A 20,917-nucleotide genomic window follows, 5' to 3' on the forward strand; every position below is an offset into this window, starting at 1 on the left:
CTGTACTGGTGAACGATTGAACGGCGGCGGTGGTGACGGCAGGAGGAGTGTGGCCAAGACAGATCGGGCCAGGAATTACGATATCACAGAGAAGCAAGTTGGGACATATGTGGCCATCTGTCGGAGCCTTTGGGAGCCTCCATCACTACTGCCTCCACCACGGACGCCTCCACCACTGCCGCCTCCATCACTACTGCCTCCATCACTGCTGCCTCACCACTGCTGCCTCCACCACTGCTGCTCCCACCACTGCCGCCTCCATCACTACTGCCTCCATCACTGCTGCCTCCATCACTGCTGCCTCCACCACTGCCGCCTCCATCACTACTGCCTCCATCACTGCCGCCTCCACCACTACTGCCTCCATCACTACTGCCTTCACCACTGCCGCCTCCATCATCACCACCACCACCACCACCATCACCACCACCACCGTGATATTTGGAACGTGTGTGAGAGAGAGAGAAACTCCACTAACTGGGTCGACCACAGGTTCTAATCCTTGGTCACAAAAACTCCTTTTCCTCACCTCCTATCTCTCTTCTGCTCCTCCTATCTCTCTCTTCTTCTCTTCCTCCTCCACTTTATCTCTCTTCAAACTCTCTCCCCCTTCATCTTCCCCTAACACTCTCTTCCTCGCTCTACTTTTCCTTTTATTATCCCTCTTCTCCTCCTATCCATTTCCTTCTCATCCTCCTCTACTTCTATTCCACTTCCCCCTCCCACTCCTCCTACATCTCCATCTTCTTATCCTCCTCTTTTACCCCCCTTTCCTCCTTCTCTTCCTCTTCTCCCCCTGCTCCCTCTCCTCTTCCTATTCCTCCTCCTCCTCCTTCACGTTAAAAAGGAAGGCATCAGAATCGATCGTGGTTACTCCGGACACTACGGTCGATTAAGCTTCTCGAGGAATATTCTGGACAAAATACCAGTGTGGACAAAATAATTAAGTGACAGTATAATTACCTGACAGCATAATTAAGTTACATATATATTTAGAGTATAATAACCTGAGCATAATTAGCAGAAAATCAACCTAAACAGTATAATGAACTTGAACAAATTTAATCTCCCCAATCGAAATGATCTTAAAGTATAATGACGTCAAGTATAATGATCTTAAAGTATAATGGCGTCAAGTATAATGATCTTAAAGTATAATATGTTTAAAGTATAATGACCTAAAGTATAATGAGTGGTACAAGCTTAGCAACTTTGTAGTAAGTGCTGGAACGCTGGAAAGTTTTAAAAGGAGGCTAGATAGATTCATGGATGATAGAGAGCGGTTAGTAACTTTCGACAGGAGCTGCCATGCACAGGCCAACCGGCATATTGCAGACTCTTTATTTTCTTATGTTCTTATATTAAAAGTACAATCTCTTCTAGTATAATGATCTTAAAGCATAATGACCTCAAGTATAATGATCTTATAGTATAATAAACTTAAAGTATCATGACCTTGAATTATAATGACTTCAAGTATAATGATTTTAAAGTATTATGGCATCAAGTATAATGATCTTAAAGTATAATGTTCTTATTAATATAATGACCTCGAGTACAATGATCTTATTAATATAATGACCTCAAATATAATGATCTTAAAGTATAATGACCTCAAGCATAATTAACTGTAAAGGAAACTATTATCTTACACCCTAATTAACCTCAAACAAGAGCATCTATCTCTCCCATAACCTCCCGTGACCTTCCTCCACTTTAATTACCGCGACATAATGAGAGGTCAGAGGTCACCCAGAAGGACTAAGATGACCCCCTTGTGGTCAGTATCATCCCTGACCCACTCAAAGCGCACCGCCTCTGACTGATTCCTGGGTTGAGCTGGGTTGGGTTGGGTTCGGTTGAGCTGGGTTGGGTTGGGTTGGATTGAATTTGGTTGGTTTGAGTTAGTGTTGGCTTAGGGTTGGGGTTGGTTGGGTTGAGTGATTGGATTAGGTTAGTTTTGCTTGGTTAGGTTATGTTTTGTTAGGTTAAATTAAGTTAGCTTGGGTTGTGGTCATGTGAGGTTATTCGGATTAATCAAAGGCACAAATATTCCCCCAAAAATCACTATAATAATTTCTTTTTTTACAATATCACCATTGAAAACACAAACACACACACACACACACACACACACACACACACACACACACACACCATTACTTACTCTCGCCTTGACAGTAAACAGTGGCGGTGACCTGACCTCGTGTGACCTGTGGCAGTGGAGGTCAGGCCCACAGGTCATCCCTTCCTAAGAAAGACGAGCTGGTGACCCCTGCACCCGCCAGTAACTAATGACCGCTATTGTCCACAAATTGGGAGGTGTTGGGTGACGTAGCCGCCGCCCACACCGCCACCTGTGTCACTCAGAGTCGTAACTTGTGGCACTGTTGGCGGCAGGCAGGAGGCGGATTCTCAAAAACTGGTAAGGTAATATTTTTTTCTCGTAATAAATGGTTCATCAATGATATTCAAGAGGCGGATTCTCAAAGATTCCTAAGGTAATATTGTTGTCGTAACTTGTGGCAATCGATTCTCAATTGATAATGATTTTCTCCATAGGAAAACATATTTTTTCGCGGGATAATATATTTTCTCGTAAGTAAGGATATACAACAACGCGATTCTCAAAGTGTAATACAAAATATAAGAGAACACGAGAAGGAGATGAAGATAAGTTAATTCCTTTATCTGGAGATTTAATGACGCGTGGTTCTTTAAAGACAAGATCCTGATTCTTTAAAAGTCGTGAGATAATAGTCCTGCAGGCTGACTTAAGATACGAGATAAAGGATGGCGGGCAGATCTAAGGCCCTGTGAGACACTTAACACGTCCTCTCGCTCAGAGTCACTATGGTCCTTTGAGAATCTGTTAGTGGAGGTTATGACGTAGCTGAGAACAAGAGAGAACAAGACACATAACAAAGAGGCTCTGTTCCATCACCAACACACACAGGGCCGGCGGAAACACGCTTCTTGCTGTTGGGGTCGTGGGACAGTGCCAGTGTGGGCAATCAAAATCTCCTAACGTTCCCCTTTACCCCCATGACACGCTTAAATTCGCTCCTTTAGAGTATCGCCAGTACAAGCAATCAACACCACCTGGAATTAGCCTTAAGAACAGAACAGAGAAAACTGCAGTGGGCCTATTGGACCATACTAGGCAGTCCCGTTTACACCCAACCCCTATCGCTCATACATACATCCAACCTATGTTTGAAGCTATCCAGCGTGTTCGAGTGATGATGTTTGGTAACTTGTTCCACTCATCCACTACCCTATTTCCAAACCAATGTTTACCCATCTCGCGCCTAAATCTAAATTTGTCTAGTCTAAAACCATTGCTACGAGTTCGCTCCTGGTTGGACAGTTTGAGTATCTTTGTTATATCATCTTTGTTTACCTTGACTTCCATCTATACACCCCTATCATATCGCCCCTCACTCTACGTCTCTCGAGGGAGTGCAAATTAAGATGCTCTAACTAACCTGTCTCTGTACTCAAGGTTCCTAATGCCCGGGATTAGTCTTGCCATTCTCCTCTGAATTCTTTCTAGGGATTCGATATCCATTCTGTAGTACGGTGACCAGAACTGAACCGCGTAATCCAAGTGAGGTCTCACAAGCGCAAGATATAGTTTTAGGATAACCTCGCTAGTCTTGTAATTAACACTCCTTTGTATGAACCCAAGTACTTTATTATCCTTGTTTCCAGCAAATACATATTGTTGACTTGGTTTAAGATTCCTAGTTATCATTACTCCTAAGTCTTTCTCACAGTCGGATTTCCCTATAACAAAGTTGTTCATCTGATATCTGGTTTCTCTGTTTACATCTCCTAGGCTAAGTACTTTGCATTTGTCCACATTAAATTTCATCCACCATTTTTCAGATCATGCAAAAAATTTGTTTAGATCTTCCTGCAGTTTTGCCGCGTCCTCGTCAGATTTAATTACACGCCCTATTTTATTGTCGTCAGCAAATTTACGTATGTTGTTGTCTACGCCTATATCTATGTCGTTTATGTATATAATAACTAGTAATGGTCCAAGTACTGAGCCTTGGGGTACTCCACTCGTGACGTTACCCCAATCGGATTTAGTGCAGTTAATGCTTACTCGCTGTTTCCTGTCCTGTAACAACGCCCTAATCCATTTTAGAATATCTCCTCCAATTCCATGAGCCTCCACTTTTCGTATTAGTCTTTCGTGGGGGACTCACCCTGGCATAGAGCCTGGCGATCACCTCAGCCCTTCCCTCATAGGCAAGCTTATAGATGATACGCCTGACTAATGTTCGCTCGTCTTCTGTTTGTAGAGGCGCTTGTGTATAGTACGAAGACTATAGCGCCTCTGATGTTATCCATGTGTAAGAGCAGTGAGAGACAGAGAGGAGAGACTGCTAGTATGAGACAGAGTGAGAGAGACTGATAGTATGAGCGACAGTGAGAGAGAATGAAAGAGAGAGACAGTGAGAGAGATTGAAAGTAAGAGAGAGGCAGAGACAGATACAGTAAGAGAGACGGAGATAGACAGGTTCTACCATCTATCAAGATCTACTAGTTTCATAATTTCTGCTCTTCACAGTTATGGTATTAGTAGTAGTGGTCATATTGGTAGTGGTAGCAGTGGTGGAAGTCGTGATGATAGTTTTAGTGGTATGAGAGGTGGTGAAGTGGTAGTGGACGTAATGGTTGTGGTAGCTTCACTCCTCTGGTGTTCACAACCTCTGGCGGGATGGGACCTTGTGAAGGATGTTTCTATGCAAGACTGGCCGAGGTGTTATCAGAACAGAAGCAGCAGCCCAGAAGCTATACGTTGTGGCCTGGGTGAGGTGTCTCCTATCCTTCTCTTTGCTCAGGTCTGTTCTGTTGTGTCTCAGGGGAACGAGATCATCGGTCCCTAAGCCAACGACAGTCGCAGACATGGACTATGAGGCAACAGTCACTGAATGCCGCATAGATTTGTAGCTCAACTAACTCAACTGCGGTAGCTACTTTTGTATTACGACAGTTAAGTAATAAAATGGTGGGTGAAGGTGTGGCTTTAAGGTGAGGTGGGAGGCAACGTAGTCGTAGTAGTAGTAGTAGTAGTAGTAGTAGTAGTAAGTGGTGATGGTGGTGCGGTCGTCCTGTTTACTGCTCATCCTCGATTGATTTTCAAAGGAGGCCGGAGTGCCATCGATCTCCTACTCCTCCGTCTCCTCCTAGACCTGGCTCGAACCTTCCCTTGGCACTGGCACTCTCCTTCTTGTAACACCTCTCCTGTGGTGCCACTATACCTACCTACCTACCTACTACTCTCTCTCTCTCTCTCTCTCTCTCTCTCTCTCTGGTTACGTCACCACTAACAGACACTTACCGCCAATTAGTCACACCTTGTCACGATGCTGTGAAATCGAGGTGGTATTTCCTCTTCAGTGGGCATGTGGGCGTGGTGTGTGATCGTGGTATTGTGGGGTGTTGTGTGGGCGTGGTGTGCGGGCGTGGTGTGTGAGCGTAGTGTGTAAATGTGTAGTCGTGGTGTATGAGCGTGTGGGCGTGGCGTGTTGCCGTGGTGTGTGGGCGCAGCATAGGTGAATGTGGAAGGTAGGAGTGTGTGGGTGTTGTTTGTAGGCGTGGTTTGTAGGCGTGGTTTGTAGGCATGTGGTCGTGGTGTGTGGGTCTGAGTATGGACATGGGTATTGATGGGCGTGTAGTATGGGCGTGGGTGGTGGTGGTGTAAGGCACTACACAATGGTCTCGGTTGACTGGGGAAATGCCAACACTCACACGCGTCAGCTTTCATTGTTGATTATTCTCTCTCTCTCTCACTCTCTCTCTATTTATCTATCTATCTATCTACCAACTCACCCCACACAACTAAACACTTGTTGAGGGTCAAATTTAGTGCCAGTAGGTGACAATGCTATACTGTAATAGAGATATGGCACCGTGACCTCCCATGGCACCGTGACCTCCCATGGCACCGTGACCTTCCCTGGCATCGTGACCTTCCCTGGCATCGTGACCTCCCATGGCACCGTGACCTCCCATGGCACCGTGACCTCCCATGGCACCGTGAGCTTCTTCCCTAGCACCGTTACCTCCCATGGCACAATGAGCTTCTTCCCTAGCACCGTTACCTCCCATGCCACCTTGATTTTCCAAGGCACCGTGACCTTCTTCCCTAGCACTGTGACCTCCCATGGCACCCTGACCTCTCATGGCACCGTGACCTCCCATGGCACCGTGTCTTCTCATGGCACCGTGATCTTCCCTGGCACCGTGACCTCCCAAGGCGGCGTGACCTCAGGAGGAAGGAAATTAAGAGGTCAACGTCATCCTGGCACCCGTGACGACGGGGAGGGAAGGAAAGGAGAGGGAGGGAGGGATGGAGAAGGGGAAGGAGAAGGAAGGAGGGAAGGCGAAAAGGAGGGAGAGAAGGAAGGTGAGATACAGATACGGGCGAGGAAGGGAAGGAGAAATGGATGGAAGGAGGATGGCATAAGGAGGGTGAAGAAAATAAGGAGAGTGGGAGGGAAGGAGAAAAGGAAGGAGGAAGGAGAGAGGGAAAGGAGAAAGGGATAAAGACACGGAGGGTGAGGTGAGAAGGGAAGGGCAAGATGGAGGTCAGAGGGGATGGAGGAAGGGAGGAAGGGAGGGAAGGAGGGTGAGACTAGGAGAAGAGAAAGGGAAGGAGGGTGAGGTAAGGAGAGAGAAAGAGATGGAAGGAGGAAAGTAGGAAAAGAGAGAAGGAGGAAGGTATGGTCACTGGGAGAAAGAAGATTGCAGGAATATAGTGCTATACACATACCCGCGTAGTTGAAAGGAGCGTTATATAAATATACACTATACATAAACACCTATATACACATTCTGGTATATACAAAATAAAATTCCTTAAAAACAATATATCAAAATAACAACTAAACCACAACAACAAAGATTCTAAACCACTAAAAGCCCGCATTATAAACCAACAACAACACACACACAAAACAACAACAACACCATCAATATTAAACTGCCATAATATAAATTCTCTTTGAGTTTCCCCTTGAAAAGAAAAAAAAAGATCCACGAAAAAAAATATATAAATTACTTTTCACTTAAAACAGTTAATTCAGGTCTTAGATGAAAGTAAAACATAAGTGCGGGAAAAGTAGGAGTTTTAAGTAGAGCTGGTGATTGTGAGTTACTGAGGTGATTGTAGGAGTTAATTAAAAGCCAATTGTGATGAGAGAGAAGCCCCAGTGTACGGTATAATGTATAATTGATCACCAGAGAGAATAATAATGCCACGGGGATGATAAAGATACAGAAGAGAAAGTAAAATATAACAGACATTAAACTTAAAATGGAAATTACCCCAAAAATAAAGGCAAAAGAGCAAGAAAATACGCATCAATCAAACCTAACCTAACCTATCCTTACTTAACATAACCTTACCAAACCTAATCATACTTAATCTGACCTGACCTTACTTAACCTAATCTTACCTAACCTTACTTAACCTTACTTAACCTAACCTTACTTAACCTAACCTAATTTAACCGCTAGCTTAACTTAACCTAACTTTATTTAACCTAACATTAAAGGTGATTAATCTTCAGGTGTAATAATCTAGGGTGCCTAATCTTCAGGTAATCCCAAACACGGACGAAACTTAGCCGCCCATTAGTCATTCTTAATTGGGTCTTGACTATCATTGGACTGAACTGAGGACTTTGATATACCAATTTTCTGTCAAGTAATAAGAGAATTTGTTCATTTTTGTCAAGTATTAAGAGAATTTGTTATTTTCTGTCAAGTAATAAGAGAATTTGTTCATTTTTGTCAAGTATTAAGTGAATTTGTTCTTTTTTGGTTAAGTATTCAAAGAATTCGTTATTCTTTTGTCAGATATTAAGAGAATTTGTTAATTTTTGTATTTAGAAAATTTGTTCTTTTTTGTTAACTATTAAGAGAATTTTAAGGCAATGCGTCCATGAGCTACAAACTACCCTGCTCACATTGTCTTCCCGTTTTTTATGTCGTAAAGAAAACGGGAATAACTGACATAAAAAACGGGAAGTTAATAGAGTTACACGTAGGCAAAGAAAACGGGAATAATTAACAAGCTGGAGGATTAAAATTGGACTTCAAGTTTTACGTGGAAAATAAAGTTGAAATAATTAAACACAAGAGAAGAGAATTAAATGTAAACAAGAAGAATTGGGGTAATTGATGAAAGAAGAGTAAGAGGAGGAAGAGGAAGAGTTGGGAGGACGACGAAGAGGAGGAAGAAGAAGAAATTCTTATATGAAGAGGAACAAGGAGCAATGTTAGGAAGAAGAGAAAAAAGATGATTTGAAAAAATGTAATAAAGAAAAAGAGGAGGAAGAAAATAGAATATGTGATAAGGACACAAAAGAAACATGTGATATGAAGACGAAGAAGAGGAAGGAATAAAGGAGCGAGTGAGGGGAGAGGGAGAGAGGAGAAGGAGGGGGAGAGGTAGAAGGGAAGAAAAGGGAAGGGAGAGAATAAAAAGGAGAGCAGAAGGAGGAGAGAGGAGAAGAAAGAAGAAGACAGGAAGGGGAGGAGGAAAAGTGGTAGGAAAAAAGAGGGCAGGATGAGGAAGGACAGGAAGCAACAGAACAGGAAGGGAAGGTAGAAGGAGGAGGGAGGACAGGAAGAGGAGAGAGGAGGGGAGGAGGAGGAGGGGGGGAGGAGGAGGAGGAGGAGGGAGAGGAGGAGGAGGAGGAGAGGGAGGAGGGGGGAGGAGGAGACGAGGGGTGCCACGCCTTGCAAATGTGCCATTTCCTCCGTGTCGGCCTGCAAGATGGATGGTGTCTCCTAGGTCGTTTGTCTTGGGGGGGGTGAGGGGGAGGGTGAGGGGGGGAGAGGGTGAGGTGAGGGGTGAGGGTGAGGAGAGGGACAGAGAAGGAGGAGGGAGAGGTGGGGGAGGGAGGGGAGAGGGTGGAGGAGGGTGAGGGAGAGGGGACAGGGAGGAGGAGGAAGAGGAGGAGGAGGAGAAGGAAAAGGAGTGGAGGAAGGGGGTGAAGCAGGGAGGAGAGAGGGGAAAGGGGCTGAGGAAGGAGGAAAAATATAGAGTTGGATTGGTAGGAGAGGAAGGAAAAAAAAGGGAGGAAGGGGGGGGAGAGGATTATGGGGAGGCGGAGGGGCTGGGAAGAGGGTGAGTGAGAGGGGAGGGAAATAAGGGGAAGAAAGCAGAGGAAGGGGGAGAGATGAGAGAAAGCGAAAGGTAGGGGAGGAGAGCGAGAAAAGCGCGAGGAGAGAAGGAGTAGAGAATAGAAAAGGGGCTGGAGGAGAAGCAAGAGAGGAAGAGAAGGAAGGGGAGGATGGGATAAGCAAGAAGGGAATGAGAGATGGCGGAGGGGAGGGGAGGGAGGGAGGAGGGAGGGGAGGAGAGGTGTCTGGGGAGTGAGAGGTCTACAGGGAGAGGGGTGAGAAGTGTGATGAGAATAGCTTAAGGAGGGTACAAAGGGGGTGTTGAAGGGGGCAGAAGGGGGAAAAGATTAAAGGGGAGAAGAGGGGAAGGGGTTTAAGGGGGAGAAGAGAGGAAGGGACTTAAGGGGGAAGAGGGAAGGGGAACTTAAGGGCTCTCAGAACAAAATAAAGACGGCCATCCAAATGGCTGATGGATTAAAGAAAATGGAAATGAGTGGAAGTCCAAATGATAATAAACAGAGAAGGCAAATAAGGGGTGATAAAAGAGGTAGAATAAGGAAGAAGACAAGTACTAGAGAACGATAACAGAGGGAAATGGAAAAGAATTGTAAATGTGGGAAAGATTAACGCGATTGGGTGTTAGAAAGGGGGAGATGAAGAGGATAGGGTGATAAGGAAGAGGTGTAGAGGATAAGGAAGAGGTGTAGAGGATAAGGAGGAGGTGTAGACGATGAGGAGGAGGTGTAGAGGATAAGGAGGAGGTGTAGAGGATAAGGAGGAGGTGTAGAGGATGAGGAGGAGGTGCAGAAGATAAGGAGGAGGTGCAGAAGATAAGGAGGAGGTGTAGAGGATAAGGAGGAGGTGTAGGGGATAAGGAAGAGGTGTAGAGGATGAGGAGGAGGTGTAGAGGATAAGGAGGAGGTGTAGGGGATAAAGTTAGCATGTTGTCTCCAAGTAGTCTTTGAGATATATCTTTGGTAAGTCTTAGGCGGCCCTCTTAAAATATTTCCCCAGAGTCTTTTTGGTGAGTATTTGGCAGTCTTCTTGTTAAGTCTTTGAGATATCTCTTTGGACATTCTTTGGCAAGTCTTCGCCAACCATCTCCCCCTAAAAATTCTTCAGGACTCCTCTTGAATGAGTCTTAAGGGAGAGTCTTTTATCCAGAAGTCTTTGAGGATGAGAGGGAAGTTGGGGGGAGGACTCTCTCTCTCAGGAGCTTCCGGGAGAGATCTTGGCGAGATGGGTGACAGGGCTGAAGGAGATGTTTCCGGGAATTATATCAAAGGTGTCTTACTAATTACAGCGCCATGTTAATGTTGTTATGTACTGTGTGTGTGTGTGTGTGTGTAATCCTTCTTCTGTAATGTAATAATATCTGTATTTACTTATCTACAAGCATCTTGATCGTAATTGTACTTTGTTCTATTAATGTGTTCTGTATACTGTTGCTTCAGCCATGTTCCAGAACCACACTACGTCATGACGCCCTAAGTCACCTCTCCTGGTCAGCTGAAGCTCCCCATGTTCCTGTGTGTGTTACAGCCACTGTTTATTATCAATACAAAGTGTATTCTTTTAATTAAGGGTTTACCTTAATCCTCGCCAGAACATTAAAGGTAATAATGGGTTCTACAGGTAACACAAATAAATTAACATTCACTCAATGGAGAGTTACGACCGGCGTTCAAGTGCTGGGAGGCCTACACAGTAGATTATATCACAAGTGAGAACTTTCAGGTGGATATGTTTCTCCTCATCACCTTCGCCTGCTCCCACACACCTATTCTACAGGTACTGACAGTCACCTCAAAACGTCGGTGTCTCAATCTGAATGAATCAGTATCGAAACTAAATGAGATAGTGCAGCGCCAGCTGTGTTGAGATCCTGAACTACATACTCTATTGACCAGTCAATATCCTTGGTTATAATGTCCCTTACCTGAGGATGTTATACACATGTCCTCTGTAACATTCCGTTCTGAATGTAATAATAAAATATATGAACAAACAAACAATTCCTCACTTCCTCTTTCATTGGTGTTGTCACACTCTCACTCTCCAGGTGAAGGTGGCAGGTTGTTAAAGTTCTCAGTGAAGAATGTTATTCATAATACATATTTAAATTATGCCCTTGATCATTATGGTAACACAGAAATGTCAATATATTATACATGGATGTCAATAATTTGTTTATACGTGTATCCATTTCTCTCTCATTTGAAAGGCACAATAAAAGCCCCTTATGGATGAGATACAACAAACATATTGATATACGACCCAAGTGATATCTTATCGTCCACCATCAGCCAGCGGCGGGAAGGTATGGAACTGCTTCACTCCGTGTTTTACTAAAAAGATTGGGTCACGTGTTTTAATGCGAATTTACGCATTTCAGTGTGGTGGTCTGACCCCACACACGAGTGGCAGACGCGGAGATTCAGAGCAGCACACAGAGCTCAACCCAAACGCGCGAATGAGTTGATACCCAAACTAGCGACCCGGCGCGATATACCGCCACCAAAGTCAATATAGAATTGACCTTGACCGCCACAAGCCGAGGTGTAGCGAGAGGTGCACCAGGCGACCAGACCTGAAGACTTGGATGATGGTGCGATAATAAATGCGCCCGGTGGAGTTATAGTCTTCAGTTTGTGCAGCGTGTAATGAATAGCACCTACCATGACACTATCAAAATGACGTCTTACCAGTTGTGCTTTCTAAGAAAGTGTTTACAAAACCAGGAAGGTGAACAGCTGGAGTTAATATCTAGGTCGCTTGGACATACTATAATTCTAACCCACAAAAAATCAATCTAACTTTCTATTGCTATTATAACTGTTGTATGAGATATACAGTTCTGCTATTATTCTTCATTACTCTTCACTGTCTATATACTTCGTTCTTCTAAGCTAATACATCACCAAACAGCCAAAATATACTGTGTGTCAGAGCATCATCATACGAGACCTTTCTTAGTCTACACTTATACACCCGACCATCTTCACTTTGTTCAACTGTAAAGTTAGGTACTCATCACAACTGGGTGAACTAGGGGTGCCCCGAGGGTGAACCAGCGACTTTAATGTAAACATCCCACAAGTTTTTTTTTTTTTCAGATTTGCCCCGCGAGGAGGCTAGTTTATTGGGCACCCCTTTACTTCCCAGGATTGATAACAAAATTTTTCATCAGAAAGTTTATGTTTTATGCTCGTAGGAGGAAAACAAAATCCACAGATTTAGGAGAATGCGGCCATGTGCTTCCAAATTCCAGTAAAAAAAAAGTCACTTAAGTTTTCGTCTTTGGTTGTGAAAACTGAAGAGCCTTTGGTGAACAAGACAATTTGTGCCTGCCAGGAAGCACCGTATTTTACCACGATATATTTTATTTGAAAAGCAAAACGCGACATTCAAGTAGGAATATTGTGTTTCCTTCTAATAACTACCAGTGCATGAGATAGGAAGACCATAACAAATTGGACGAATGTCTTAAACTTGAGGAAGAACCAGATAACTACGGGTCGTCCTTCTTGTTACCGGGAAGGATCACCAACATCTGACTGAATCCAGATTCATTCTCATATTGGAAAAGTAAAATAAACATTATGACTTTTGTATATTGTGATATACTCTGGACCAGATCTTTGGTAATCACAAGAAACACTGGACAACATGCCAGTAAAGGATTCCAAAGTTCTGGAAGTCCATAAGTCACTATAAAGATCCTAGAAAATCACTGGATCAAGAAAATTTCCCAAGTGACTTTATATAGCGAACGAAACGACGATCTTAAATACGGGAGGTAACGGCAACTTACTCAGTTAAGGGAGACGTAAAACTTCCGTCAAATACAAAAACAGCGATACATGATATATAAAGCTGACTTGGACATACCTGAAGTGTGATGTGCTGTGGTCCCTCGAAAGTTGTTAACTTTCACTTACCTGGAAAAAAAATCAGATTAACTTTCTATCCCACTTCACTCCTATAAAAATTTTCGTTATATATTGGCAGATCTCAAGGATGTGTTTGTTTTAAAGTAAAAAAGCTTATACGGTGGGGGAGGATCAAATAATTACTGAACCTACCTGTACAGTAGTACCTTTAGAAGTGTTCATAAGAAATCGCAACAGTTTGTTTGGCTTCCACAATTGGCGACAGAAACTAACCAAACCTAACCAAATCACTTGATATGAAAGATCATTATGTTTGCTTGAATTAGTTCACGTTGTCTTATTGAAGAAGTTTTGATGACAAGATCATAAAGTTCTGAAGGAAAACTGTCTATATTTCACATTCCTACATTTTTTATCTCCTATTAGATAAACATCTATACATTACAACAAACGTGACCGAAAAGAATCGCCCTCCCCAGCAAAAAAAAAAAAAAAAAAAAAAATGACGACCCTCTCCCTAACTTTTACCAACAATTATACTCTTAAACTAATAGGAACAACCATGATGCTAGCAATGTTTTTAATTAAAAAGAAAATGGATAGACACTTATCCATCGTGTCATAATAAGAGCAGCAGAAGTACAGTAATGCTCACCTTGCCCTGGTGGTAGAGGAAGCCTTGGCATCACCCGTCATGTCTTGGGCCAGGGACCATCCTACCTAAAATAAAATACATGAATGAGGCCACAGTTCTGCTTTCATTATTCTGATTAAATACAATGTTATTGATATCTAAACCAAAATTCTATGAACAGAAACACAAGAGACGGTGGATACTTCCATCCCTCAACAAGGATCAGTAAAGCTCCTTGATATAACTTGACACAGCAAAGTACAAGATGTTATAATGGTCAGAGCCCCAAAGAGTAACTCACTCATAAACCTACACTGACAATTTTCCAATGTTGGGATTATTATTCGTTGTGTGTGTATATGTATGTGTGTGTGTGTGTGCGCACTCTTCTGAATACACATACCACCACCATACTACTGCCACATAACCACTATTACATCCCCACAACCACAGCTACCACCGTTACCACACAACCACCATTACCACTAAAACCTATCATAACAACCACACTTCCTATCCAGTGCTCTGTCCATTTACACATCCTCTCCACTTACTTTTTCCTCCTCCTCCTTCTCCCTCTTCCTCCTCCTCTCCCTATGACCTCTTTACCCATCTCCTGCTTGTCCTCCTTCCCCCCCTCTACCTTTTATCCCCCCCTCCCCCCCCCTCATCAGTGTGTGTGATGGGCGTCTCACACGACAATATCCACACCTTGTGCCCCATCACCTCCACCTCCGCCTCCTACAAGTGATCATTTGCCGTAATTGGAGAGCGAGAGCTGCCAAGGAGGAAGGGAGGGAGGGAGGGTCGAGAGTAAGGGAGGGAAAGAAGGAGGGTGGGGTGTCAGAGAGGATGGGAGGAAAGGAGGGAGGGAAGAGAGATGGAAGGAGGGTGGATGCGAGAAAGGAAGGGAGAGAAGGTGGGAGGTGAGAAGGCAGGAAGAGAGGGTCGAGAGGAAGGGAGGTGGGTGTGAGAGAGGGAGGGAGGAAGGATATGTGAGAGAAAGAGGAAGGGGTAGAGAGGGGGAAGGGGAGGGAGGGGAGGTAAGGAGGGTGGGTGTGAGAAGGCGAGGAAGGGTATATGCAGAGGGACGAAGGAAAGGAGGGGGAGAGAGAGAAACATGGAAGGGGAGGGTAGAGGGACAGAGGGACGGAAAGAGAGATGGATTGTAGGAGAGGGAGGAGGAAGGGAATGGAGGAACGAGGGAGGATAAAGGATGGTGGAAGGGAGGCAGGAAAAAGGTAGATGGAGGGAGGGGAGGGAGGGGAGGGAGGGAGGGAGGAGGGCAAGAGTGATGGAGCGAGAACTGGCAAGGAGGGAAGGGGCGAGGAAAGAGAGGGAGGGTGATAGGGAGGGAGAGGTGGAAGGGAGAAAGAGGGAGGGAGGGATGGGAAAGAGAAAAATAGGAGGGAAGGAGGGGGGGGGTAGGAAGAGAGGGAGAAAGGGAGGGAAGGTAAGAAGGAGGGGGATTGAGAAACAGTAAGGAAGTGATGAGTAAGAGAAAGAAAGCACGCACACACACACACACGCACACGCACACACACACGCACGCACACACACACACACACACACTATTTTCATTAAGTGGTGGAGTGAGACGCTGCTTGATGACGTACTACTGGAGGCCATAACAAGATGATGACGCCCTTTGTTGATACGGTGGAGTATAGCTGGAGGCAAGGAGGAGGAGGAGGAGGTAGAAGAGGTAGTGAAGAGAAGGAAGGAGAGGTGATGGTTGGTAGAGGAGGAGGAGGTAATGGTAGAAGGAAGGGAGGGAGGGAGGGAGGGAGGGAGGAAGGAAGGAAGGAAGGAAGGAGTGGAGGGAGAGAAGGAAAGTGTGGAGGGAGAGGGGAAAGGAATGGGTGGAGGGAGAGGAGGAAAGGAATGGGTGGATGGAGAGAAGAAGGGAAGGAAGAGGTGAAAGGAGAGAAGAGGGAAGGAAAAGGTGGAGGGAGAGGAGAAGAAAGAGGTAGATGGAGAAGGCGGAAGTAGATGGAAGAGATAGAGATGAATGATGGGAAGAATGGAGAAGGGGGAAGAAAGGGTGAAGGATAAGAGATAAAGGAGAAGGAAGAGAAGTAGCAGAATATAGATAGACAGACAGACAACCCACAACAACTCTATCTCCCTGGTCTCCCTCCTCCTCTCTACCTCCCTCCTTTCTTTCTTCTCTCTACCCTCCTTCCATCTCTCCCCTCCTCCTCTCTACCTCCCTCCTCTCCTCCCACCTTCACCACCACCACTACCTCCCTCTCCCCTCCTCCCGTCCCTCTCTCTCAACACCACCAAGCAGCCGTGAAGTAAGTGTGGTCAGCATCGCCTAATTCATCCTCCCACAAACTCATCAACTTGGGATGTTTCGCCAACTTCCCTCCCTCCCTCCAAGGTGTTGTTACGACTCGGAGTTAATGGTTACACACGCCAGTTGTAATTGTTATTGTTGTGGTGTTGTTGTGGTTGTTATGAGATGGTGGTGATTGTGCTGGTAGTGGTGGTGATTGTGCTGGTAGTGGTGGTGGTTGTGCTGGTAGTGGTGGTGGTTGTGCTGGTAGTGGTGGTGGTTGTGCTGGTAGTGGTTGTGCTGGTGCATGGTGAAGGTGGTGGTGGTGGCTCGTCTATGACTGTCTGTTTGTATCTTTTTTTTTTTAATTCTGGGGGTTAATTTTGTTTTGCTCTCTCTCTCTCTCTCTCTCTCTCTCTCTCTCTCTCTCTGGGTACAGTCACACCTGGGTTCGGTTCATCAGCTCCCTGGACAGGTAAACTGACAGGCCGCCTGGTAGTGACCACCGCAGGAGAGCCATGTGACAGCTCCTCTTTGGCCGTCTCCTACAGGAACCATGGCCGCTCTCTTCTACTGACCAGGCCATCCTATTGCAAACTATTACCTAATCTAACCTAAACTAAAGTAAACTATGCTATTTAACCTAACCTAACCTAACCTAAACTATGCTATCTAACCTAACCTAATCTCCCCTCCCCCAGGTAGAGTTAGGGTGTTTAATCTTCAGGTGAAATAAGCTCGGGGTGGAAGGGTTAATCTTCAAGGCATGTTCTATTCAACACCTCAAAGGTAAAGCCTGACCAGCCCTGTTCAGTACCTGTCACAAACATCTGGTGATGGAGGCAGACACTTCCTTACTCACCCAGGTGGACACTGACTGACCACTTCACCAGATGCTACTTCCCTCCAGTGATGAACCAGGAGGTGTTAGCATTTATTGTAGGGATTACCTGAAGATTAGACACCCCAGCTTTTTTCACATGGTGATTGACCAACCTAACCTATCCCACCTATATATATATATATATATATATATATATATATATATATATATATATATATATATATATATATATATATATATATATATATATATATATATATATATATATATATATATATATATATATATGGGGATATAAATAAACACCGCTACACTAGTGTGAGTTAATATAGCGAGTGAACATTACATTATATAGTTTGAGGATATAAGTCAGTAATTACAAGCATTTTGACTAATAATCACCGGACTGTGTAATTAATGAGCCAGCAAATTGACACTTTTACAAATTACAATTATTTAAAAAAATTCAATTATTAGCGAACTGAGAGACGAGGATCAGTATAAGTGACCAACCCAGGTGTGTAAATGATCGTAGCCATGTATACACAGACTAAGGGTCATGTGTTCATACACTAGGGGTCATGTATATATACACTAAGTCATGTATACATACACTAGGGGTCATGTATCATATACACTAGGGATCATGTATACATACACTAGGGACCATGTATACATACACTAGCTGCCTTGTATACATACACTAAAGGCCATGTATACATACACTAGGGGTCAGGTGTCCGTCTAGTGCACAAATCCTGTAGGATTTAGCCGTAACAACTTGGGGATTTCCCTAATAGCAACTTCCCTTCCCGGGTAATCCCCGCCGAGGAGCGCAAGTTGGCCCACCCGTTTTTCATTTGTTCTTTTGCTTGAGAGACGAGGCTTTTTTCTCTCTCTCTCTCTCTCTCTCTCTCTCTCTCTCTCTCTCTCATCTACGTACAGTATATGCAAGATAATGAATAACGCCGTGTCAGACTATCTATGAATTTTAAACTTGAGGGTAAATTAGGTTAGACTTACATCAGGTTAGGTTATATTCAGCTTGGTTAGGTTATTAAGTTAAGTTAAATTAGGCTATGTTTCGTTGTATTTGCGTTAGGTCTGGTTAGGTTAGGCTAGGCTAGATTAGGTTAGGTTACATTAAGTCAAGATAGATTAGGTTAGGTTACATTAAGTCAAGATAGATTAGGTTAGGTTACATTAAGTCAAGATAGATTAGGTTAGGTTAGGTTAGGAAACACATTACCTACGTCAGATCATGTCAAAATTCCATCAGTTTAGATCAACTTATATAGATGAATAAATACTTTGTTCATGTACTCATAAAAGTTATTTGTATTTAATTCTTACTTTTAAATTGGAATAAGTATTAGTATTTGTTATTGGGGTCACGTAAGGGCACCACTGTGTATATATACGTGTTAGGCAATGAAGAAAAGTTACATGATGGGATTTATGGTCAATCCTGGACAAAATTCTCTGGTGACACGTGTACAGTTGTGGACAAAATTCTCTGGACACTTGGCCGTATCTAGCATGGATGAACTCGGGGATCATTAGGTGGGGAGGATTGGATTTTCTTTGTACAGTGGGGTATGCTATAACGAACGGATCCTACTACGAATATTCCTATAACGAACGTAATTGGTTCCAGAACCTCGTTCGTTATAGGATTAATCCGTTCCAGGCCCCCAAATACAACCACTTAACACTGAAAAAATTCTGTGGAAAATGTAAAAAATAAGGTACTTTATCTTACCTTAGTGTTATTCAGCATGCAGGTACCCCTAAACACTGGCACATCACTATCACTTCCACTGGGAGTCTTGGCTTTAAGGTCCTCAAACAATTGTTTAGCCTTCTCACAAATTATAGCTTCACTAATGTTACCACCTGCCATTTCTTTCTCCTTTATCCACACTAAGAGTAAATTTTCTATCTCTTCAATCACATTACACCTTGCTTTGCTAAGTCTAAAGATTCCCTTAGCCACTTGCACTGTTTTCAACTCCTCTTTATTCTTTAAAATCGTACATATAGTCGATTTAGCCATCCCATATTCATCACTAAGTTTCGCAATGCTTCTTCCATTCTCACGTTTCTTTATGTTTTCTTTCTTAGTTTCAAGGGTTATTAGCTTTCTCACTCGCTTTGAACTATTCATTGTCACAATTGTACACTTGTATAACAAAATATTTATACAAATAACTCTATTTCCACATCAAAAGACGAAATTTCAACAATAACACTGGTGCACTGGCTACACAATGAGACAAAGATGGCGCCTGACGCTCTTGTTGTGGTCGCGGTACAACAATATTCATGCGCCAGGCGAAGTAGTCCTGTATTCATCCGCGTTCGTTGTAGGAGTTGCGTTCGTTATAGCATTCTCAATTTTATAGGTAAAACCGTTCGTTATAGGAATATTCATAGTAGGATCCGTTCGTTATAGCATACCCCAGCTATAACGAACGAAACTCCTACAACGAACGCGGATGAATACGGGACTACTTCGCCTGGCGCATGAATATTGTTGTACCGCGACCACAACAAGAGCGTCAGGCGCCATCTTTGTCTCATTGTGTAGCCAGTGCACCACTGTTATTGTTGAAATTTCGTCTTTTGATGTGGAAATAGAGTTATTTGTATAAATATTTTGTTATACAAGTGTACAATTGTGACAATGAATAGTTCAAAGCGAGTGAGAAAGCTAATAACCCTTGAAACTAAGAAAGAAAACATAAAGAAACGTGAGAATGGAAGAAGCATTGCGAAACTTAGTGATGAATATGGGATGGCTAAATCGACTATATGTACGATTTTGAAGAATAAAGAGGAGTTAAAAACTGTGCAAGTGGCTAAGGGAATCTTTAGACTTAGCAAAGCAAGGTGTAATGTGATTGAAGAGATAGAAAATTTACTCTTAGTGTGGATAAAGGAGAAAGAAATGGCAGGTGGTAACATTAGTGAAGCTATAATTTGTGAGAAGGCTAAACAATTGTTTGAGGACCTTAAAGCCAAGACTCCCAGTGGAAGTGATAGTGATGTGCCAGTGTTTAGGGGTACCTGCATGCTGAATAACACTAAGGTAAGATAAAGTACCGTATTTTTTACATTTTCCACAGAATTTTTTCAGTGTTAAGTGGTTGTATTTGGGGGCCTGGAACGGATTAATCCTATAACGAACGAGGTTCTGGAACCAATTACGTTCGTTATAGCATACCCCACTGTATTAAGGAGTGTTCGTGAGGTCTGTGTCATCCGTGAGGTCCGTGTCGTTCGTTAGGTCCGTGGCGTTCGTGAGGTCCGTATCGTTCGTTAGGTCCGTGTCGCCGGTGGCCTAACCTCCGAGTGACCACCGCGATAACTCCTAAACTGTGGGAGGGATTTTCTTGAAACTTGACGGGGACAATGATGGACTTAAGAGCTCGACGGAGTTTGATAATTGCTGCCATCCCAATATTTTAACCAAGAGGAATGAGGGGGTGTGTGTGTGTATGGTCATTACCGAGTGTGCTAGTTCACGAGGGGCCAATATTACTACTGCCCTGGTCCTGGATACAGTTGTTAGTGACACAGGTGGTGGTGGTCCCCAGGAGCGTCAACAAGTAGTAGGCAAGTTGTTAGTGTGGGGGTTAGGTTAGGCTATAAAGTGTTATACAGTGTTTTGTCCTTTGTTACACCATCTCTTGTTTAAATGTTTCTCTTTGTTGATGTTTGTACGTGCTACTTTCTCTATACGTATCTGTATTTTTATATTAACACAATTATATTTATTAATATACGAATATATAATACGAATTACTCTCGCATATATATATATATATATATATATATATATATATATATATATATATATATATACAGCAGCAACAAAATCTTTTATGTTATTAAAGTTAATTCGTCCATATATCTGGACGGCTACAAATGTTCGTTCATTAGAATAAATGAATATGTATGACAATGTTTCCACCACTCCACTGCCAACAACATATTGTAGCACCCGCCTCTCCTGACCTGACGGCTGGATATATAGATTTAAGCGCGGCCTAACGGTGTAAAATAACTAAATCTAAATAAGGTCAGTTTAAGAAGGAACAGGCCCGCGG

General features: G+C 43.5%; 1 protein-coding gene across 1 annotated transcript; it reads right to left on the reverse strand.

Moving 5' to 3' along the window:
- Positions 1 to 5,883: 5,883 nt before the first annotated feature.
- Positions 5,884 to 6,240, reverse strand: LOC121864684 (glycine-rich cell wall structural protein 1.0-like). Its single transcript, XM_042363842.1, has one exon. It carries the CDS (start codon positions 6,238 to 6,240, stop codon positions 5,884 to 5,886), a length of 357 nt encoding a protein of 118 aa, XP_042219776.1.
- Positions 6,241 to 20,917: the final 14,677 nt, after the last annotated feature.

Source organism: Homarus americanus, unplaced genomic scaffold (genome assembly GCF_018991925.1).
Source record: "Homarus americanus isolate GMGI-L3 unplaced genomic scaffold, GMGI_Hamer_2.0 scaffold57965, whole genome shotgun sequence".
Classification (NCBI taxonomy): Eukaryota; Metazoa; Arthropoda; class Malacostraca; order Decapoda; family Nephropidae; genus Homarus; species Homarus americanus.